This window comes from Haemaphysalis longicornis, unplaced genomic scaffold (genome assembly GCF_048455015.1).
Source record: "Haemaphysalis longicornis isolate Haplotype H1 unplaced genomic scaffold, Haemaphysalis longicornis Haplotype H1 scaffold_11, whole genome shotgun sequence".
Classification (NCBI taxonomy): Eukaryota; Metazoa; Arthropoda; class Arachnida; order Ixodida; family Ixodidae; genus Haemaphysalis; species Haemaphysalis longicornis.
Genome location: NW_027526214.1, coordinates 127812287 through 127819585, shown reverse-complemented (window position 1 = coordinate 127819585; position 7299 = coordinate 127812287). Strand labels below are relative to the sequence as shown.

The 7299-nt window shown below is 54.4% G+C and overlaps 1 protein-coding gene across 1 annotated transcript; it reads left to right on the top strand.

Moving 5' to 3' along the window:
- The first annotated feature begins 375 nt into the window (after positions 1 to 375).
- On the top strand, positions 376 to 2068 carry LOC144160807 (uncharacterized). Its single transcript, XM_077691962.1, has 2 exons — positions 376 to 1141; positions 1302 to 2068. Exons 1-2 carry the CDS (start codon positions 376 to 378, stop codon positions 2066 to 2068), a joined length of 1533 nt encoding a protein of 510 aa, XP_077548088.1.
- The last annotated feature ends 5231 nt before the right edge of the window (positions 2069 to 7299 follow it).

Below are 7299 nucleotides of genomic sequence, written 5' to 3'. Positions count from 1 at the left end.
CCCGATCGTCGTTCAGAGACCGCAAGGCCGTGAACAAAGAACGTGAAAGTACTAACGTACGCTTGAGTAGGCTCGAGAAGCGCAGCGAACTGCAGGACAAGCGCCTAACTGCGCTCGAACGCCGAGTCACTGGAGGCTTTGCAAAAATGGAGGCACTATTGAACCAGCTTATTAACGCTAAGAATGAAGAGAGCAATCCCTGCAACCAATCGCCAACACCGATTTCACCAACATGGACCGAAACCTCACAACCCGCACAGGACTGAAGATCTGGCATTGGAACGCCAACGGCTTTCGGTGTCGAAAGGCGGCACTACAGAACACATGACAAGCGCCGGACAACTGCCAGACGTTATAATGATACAAGAGACCCATATGAAGGACACACCGTCACTGCCGGGATACCGAGCCTACTCCAGCCCGCCCAGTGCGCTGGAGTGCGGCAAGGGAGCCGCGCAGGGTGTGTGTACCTTTGTGCGGAAGGGACTCACTTCCATCCATCACGAGAACTTCCTCGGCCGCAGCTCCATTGAGTACTGCGTTACCGAGATCGTGGTGGGCAGAAGGAAACAACAAGCCATACTACTGGTGAACGTTTACAGCAACCCCACACACGGGGAGCAGAAATTCAAGGCACTCCTACACAAGACTGTGAAGACTAAGCCCAACGACACGACGGTGGTGTGCGGCGACTTCAACGCGCCGCACAAAAAGCTGGGGTACAGCCGCACCTCGGTCAAGGGAAGGGAACTATTAGAAGAAGCGTCGAACGCCGGCTTCGTCCTTTTCACGGACCCAGACACTCCGACAAGGATCGGCACATCGACCACAAGAGGCACGAACCCGGACCTCACCTTCGCTCGGCTCTCTGGCAAGACAAGAGGAACGGCGACCTGGCACAACACCGGCCACAACCCAGGCAGCGATCACTACATCATAGAATTGAACGTACCCACAACGGTGCACAACGACCACAGAAAATTCAAGCACAAGCTCACAGACTGGACGCGCTTCCGTGCCACCCTCGACGAGCTCGACCACAAGATTTACGACATCGAGGCATGGACGGGGCGGATCGCTTCTGCGGCCGACTCGGTCACCGCCGAGCTGGACGTAGAAGAAAATATCAAGCAAGTCGACAGTAACCTGGCTCACATGATTGAGGCCAGACAGTCCTTGCAAAGAAGATGGAAGAGGCAGCGACACAACCGGCGGCTCCGGAAACGGGTCGCTGAGCTGGGCCGCGCCATCGAAAAATACAGCAGAGAGTTGTGCTCACAGCAGTGGTATGCGACGTGCAGCTGCACAACTGCACAAGGGGCAGACTTGGAAGCTGTTGCGGCATCTGTTGGACGACAAGTCCACCAGGGGCCACCAACAGCACAAGCTCGCCCAAACGATCTACACCGCCGTCAAAGAGCTGGGCGAAGAGGAGGCCAGTAAGCGTATCAACGCCAAGTACCTCCCCGTCGAAGCCAGCGAGACTCACACCGAGCATAGCGGCCCGGACAACCCTGAACTGGATCGGGAGATCGAGGAATGGGAGGTTCGAGCGGTACTGCAGGAGCTTAACTGTAAGTCGGCCGCAGGGCCGGACCGGCTTCACAACCGAGCGCTGCGTAACCTCAACGACGGGGCGATCGCAGCGCTTACAAGATATTTCAACAAATGTTGGAGAGAAGGTAAACTACCGAAGCAGTGGAAGACGGCCCGCGCGGTCCTCATACCGAAGCCCGGCAAGCCGCCCAACATCGAAAACCTGCGACCCATCTCCCTGACGTCGTGCGTCGGGAAGGTGATGGAGCACGTCATGCGAAACCGATGGAACCGCTACCTCGAAGAGAAGGGCCTGTACCCGGATGCCATGATCAGCTTCCGGGAGAAGCTCAGCACCCAAGACGCGATGATACAGCTCCAGCCCGAGATCCTGGACGTGTCGGTTCCCACCAACGACAACAGAGCCATCCTTGGCCTAGACCTGCAGAGCGCTTTCGACAAGGTGCGGCACTCGCAATCCTGCCGCAGGCCTCGCGGCTGGGACTTGGACGAAGATCCTACAACTACATGAGGGACTTTTTGTCGAACCGGATGGTGAAGATCCAAGCGGGCAACCTACAACTGGACGAGAAGACCCTAGGCAGCGTCGGCACGCCGCAAGGGTCCGTGATATCACCGCTGCTCTTCAACCTGGTCATGATCGGCGTTGCGGAGCGGCTGAACGCGCAAGTCCCGCAAGTCCGTTACACGATCTACGCGGACGATATCACGCTGTGGGTGCCTGGCGCCAGCGACGGGCACATCGAGGAGACGCTACAAGAAGCTGTGAACGCTATAGAAGACCAGCTGGGGGGCACCGGGCTCCTGTGCTCGCCGCAAAAGTCCGAGCTCCTGATCGTCCCGCCGGCGGGGCGGTACAGGAGGAAAGCTACCGAAGACTCGGAGCGGATCGTGCTCGGAACGAGAGACGGGACCGTCATTCTGAAAGTGTCGAGGCTCCGCGTCCTGGGCATGGTGCTCGAGGCCAGTAGGAGCAACGGCGCTACCGTGGACAAGCTCGTCACGAAGATGGGAACTGCAACACGACTTATCAAGCGAGTTGCGACGCGACACAGGGGGATGAAGGAAGCCAGCCTGCTACGACTGGTCCATTCCTTCACCGTCAGACACGTCGCTTACGTCGGTGCGTTCCACTACTGGAAGGTACAGGAGCGCGACCGGATCAACGCAGCCATCCGGTAGACGTACAGAGCAGCGTTGGGCCTATGCAACTGCGCAAGCACAGCCAAGCTGCTGGAGCTGGGGGTACACAACACCCTTGAAGAAATTGCAGAAGCGCAGCGGACCTCTCAACGCGAGCGGCTCCTGACTACGCAGACGGGAAGAAGCATCCTGGCCAAACTCGGCCTGGGCGCGAGTATTACAAGCAATGACGAGCGTGACGGCGGCGGTCTCCCGGAGAGAGCCCTCCGCCGATTAGTGGTGGCACCCTTGCCGCGGAACGTGCATCCCGAGCACAACCGCGGTCGACGGGAGGCGCGAGCCAAAGCGCTCATCGAAACCCATGCCACCGACACCGGCGCCCTGTACGTGGACGCCGCCAAGTACAAAGACACAGAAGACACCTACGTAGCCGTCGTCGTGCGAGCTACGACGGGCGAAGTCTACAGTGCCTGCAGCGTTCGCGTGCAGCGGGCGCATCAAGCGGAGGAGACAGCCATCGCGCTGGCTCTCACCGACGACAGGTGCACGACGATCCTGAGCGACTCCCGCACAGCGATCCGGAACTACAGCAAGAACAGTGTGTGTGCTAATGCAGTGCGCGTTGTGAAGTGCGGTGTCAAACAGTGCGACGAGAGACTGCGGACTCATCTCCGCTGGTTCCCGGCGCACCAAGGCTACAGTTGCGGGAGCTCCCCCAACCGCAACGAAACGGCGGACGCCGCCGCGCGAGGACTCACTCGCCGCGTGGTGGCAGCACCGTCCCTCGTCTCTGCGGAGGAGCAAGCTGCTGCGAACGACGCCAGCGACGGCGAAGACAACAGCTGCGACGACGAAGACGCCGAGCCCGTAACGAGCTACGCGGATGTATTGGACTGGTATCGGAGCGCACGCCGCTCTATGCCGGGCCCGCACCCGCTGCTCTCGCGGGAACAGGCGGTGCTCTATAGGCAGTTGCAAACGAACTCGGTGCTCATGCCGGCGCTCGCGCGCTACATGTGCCCCGACGTCTACGACAGCGAAAAGTGCAGTGTTTGTAAGAGTGCTACTGCTACGCTGACTCACGTGTTGTGGGATTGTGAACTGCATCCAGAAGAGGCGGCTGCCTACCCAGGCAGGCTGCCGAAGGACATTGCTAGAGCCGTGTTAGCACAGGACTCAGTACAACAGTTACAGGCGGTCCAGCGGATCGAGGCAGCTCTCGCTCGCCAAACGCGCAGGGATGCATCCGACGCGATCCAGGGGCTGAAGCCTCGCGGAGAGCGTTGGATTCCCCGACGTAAGCGACGAGACACGACTTGATGACTGCCACATAGTCAGGTAGCAAGAGGGCCCTGCGTGGCACCCTGCTACCTCCGCCGGAGACTTCAATAAAGTTCACTTCTCTCTCTCTCTCTCACAACGTGCTGTTGGTAGAGTTGGTTTATGATTTAAACAAGATAAAAAATATTATCGCTAGAAAAACAACGTATGAGAAGGAAGGATGACAATGGCACCGGTTTTGTCACATGCAAAGAAGGTGTCATCTACCGCATTCCGCTGTCCTGTGGCAAATGCTACGTGGGACAGACGGGGCGGTGTTTAAACGATAGGCTGAGAGAGCACCGTGCAGCAGTTTCGTCGCTTGCGGCGGGAGGCCATCTGGCCGATCATTGCAGGTGGTGCCCTGGTTGTACGCCGGCATTCGATAAAACACGTCTGTTAGGATCTGGACGTGACCAAACTAGTCGCGAGATTAACGAGGCATTTCATATCTACGAGGAAGGAGTTAATTGTGTGAGCACCCCTTCAACTGCTCTTACAGATAAGGAGATAGGCTACCTACGAGGGCGCATGTGTGACACATAGGCTGGCGTGTGGGGATGTGTAGGGGTAGGTCGTGGTGATATGTTATCTTTCTTTGTTTCTCGGACGCTAAGTAAAAGTTTAGTTGTAGTCTAGCGAGTGTCTTGTGTACTTATTCTTCGTCCGTGTCTATTTTTCGATAGTAAAATGCAGTCAGATAACCAACTAGCCCAACTTTATGCCTTAACTGTGACACTTTCTAATTGTATGGGCCCTGTCCTTCCTCCTTCCTTGTGTGTCAACCCGTCTGCAACCTACATCAACCTGGTCGCCATCGCCAGCTCGAGAGTGCTGTCCTTCGCCCTCAAGAATGGACTGGTTCCCCCTGAAGTGCAAGCTCTGTTTTTTCCCTGCCGTGCGTCCATGCGTCACGCAAGAAGGATCACCAGGATCCTCAGGTCAGAGCTTCAGAGGCAAATCCGGTACCTGCACGTGTGCCTACGTGTTTTTGCGGCGACGTGTTCGACGTGCCCCGTGACCAGAGAGGACCTTGTGCGTGCCTGGAACCGTGATTCAACTAATGTCACTGAGTTTTTATGGAGGAACTGTCTACCAGCATTGTGTTCTTGGAAAAAGTGTGCTACGAAAGTAGATGTTAGGCCCCAGAAAGTCACGACGCTTGCGCAGTGGCCACTACCTGGTGTTGTTGAGGACATACTGAGTTGTGGGCCTAAGTACTGTGTGGAGCAAAACGAGAACCCTGTAAGTCTGCTTTCAACGGTTAGGAGAGTGGCCAATGAAGCGCAGCTGGACGAAAAAGATAGATGCATTTCTGAGGGCGTTGACTGCCTAATGGGCAGGAAGGAAGGAACAAAAAGTAAACCATTGCGCGTCAAAAAGACTATTGACTACCTGCGTGATAACGACCTTACCCTGCTAAGTGCTGATAAAAAAGGAGGCTTTGTAGTGATGCCGGTGTCTATCTATGAAGAAAAAGTCAGTCAGGCAATTGGAAAGAACTTTGTTCCATTTGCGGGTCGGAAGACAAAAGTTAACAAACAGGCTTTAGTTTTGTGTGAAAATAATAATTTGCCTCACCTCGGAAAGAATATTGAGGCAGCTAAAAATGAGGGTTGAAAAATATTCTTTTTGGGTAAAACCCAAAAGGAAGGCTTGCTACTTAGGACAATAGTATCTGAAAAAGGTTCCTGGCAGGGCGTTATATCTAGGGAGATTCAAAAGCATTTGAACCACATCTGCGTTGACCCGTTTCGAATTCGCAATTCCAACGAGCTAGTTGAGATGTTGCCGGACTTGCACAAAAGGGGGCCACTTTTGCATTCTCTATAGACGTCGAAGATTTGTTCTATAGTATCCCTAAAAAAGAACTGATTGACGCTGTGAGAACGTTGATCGAAGAAAGCAGACCGGTCCATTTTCAGAATGCTAGCGGTATGTCCACTCAAGGGTTTATGGATCTTTTAACGTTTTATCTGGAGTCAACCTTTGTCGCTTTTAATGACCGGTACTATGTACAGACAGAAGGTGTCTGTATTGGTTCCTGCATTGCCCCAATACTTAGCGATGTCTTTTTAGCCGATTGTGACAAACGCATTGTAGCACGCCTCAACCACAGTAATAGTTAAGTGTTTCAGATATGTTGATGATTTTATTGTGTTTGTGGATGTGGACAGCCTTCAGGATAGACGGGGTGTGATGACAGTGTTTTAGATGTGTTTAGGGCTTGTTCAAAGGGTTTGAAGTTCACTTTTGAGTAACCTGATAACGGAACCATTCAGTTTCTGGATGTGAAGCTTTGTTTTACGGAGGGGCACATATGCTGGACGTACCAACCGCACTCAAAAAAGCAGATTTTGAATTACGCATCGTCCCGCTCCAAGGTGGTTAAGCGCGGCATAGCGGCAAACTGCCTGCGCGGTGCCCTCCAGAAGTCGTGCGCTCACAAGGTAGCTGGTAGTGTGCAAGCTCAGGTGGCTCGTCTGACGCATGCGGGCTTCCCTTTGGAGTTGGTGGCTTCGGTCGCAGAAAGCCTCATCAGAGAGGTTAAAGTCGGTAAGGGCTCTCTAAGGGAAGAATACGCCAACCGGGAGAGGTTGCGACGCGTTGCTGTGCCGTACGTACATCAGCTCACGCACCGCCTCAAAAAAGTGGGGAAAAAATGCGGCGTGGAAGTGCTGCCAGCGCACCTGGCAAGCTGATGAGGATGTGCCCCGCCGTAAACGAGAAGCCACGCCAGGCTTGCATCAAAAAACATGGCACCAGTTTGTCACATGCAAAGAAGGTGTCACTACCGCATTCCGCTGTCCTGTGGCAAATGCTACGTGGGACAGACGGGGCGGTGTTTAAACGACAGGCTGAGAGAGCACCGTGCAGCAGTTTCGTCGCTTGCGGCGGGAGGCCATCTGGCCGATCATTGCAGGCGGTGCCCTGGTTGTACGCCGGCATTCGATAAAACACGTGTGTAAGATTTGGACGTGACCAAACTAGTCGTGAGATTAACGAGACATTTCATATCTACAGGGAAAGAGTTAATTGTGTGAGAACCCCTTCAATCGCTCTTACAGATAAGGAGATAGGCTACCTACGAGGGCGCATGTGTGACACATAGGCTGGCGTGTGTGGGTATGTGTAGGGGTAGGTCGTGGTGATATGTTATCTTTCTTTGTTTCTCGGACGCTAAGTAAAATTTCGTTTGTAGTCTAGCCAGTGTCCTGTGTACTTCTTCGTCCGTGTCTATTTTTTGCTAGTAAAATGCAGGCAATCTAAAAGAGATTG

Excerpts from the sequence above, each read along its gene's own strand:
- LOC144160807 (XM_077691962.1), top strand. The coding sequence starts at position 376 with ATGAAGGACACACCGTCACTGCCGGGATACCGAGCCTACTCCAGCCCG. Across the intron at positions 1,142-1,301 it reads AAATATCAAGCAAGTCGACA|CTGCACAACTGCACAAGGGG; the intron begins GTAACCTGGCTC and ends TGCGACGTGCAG.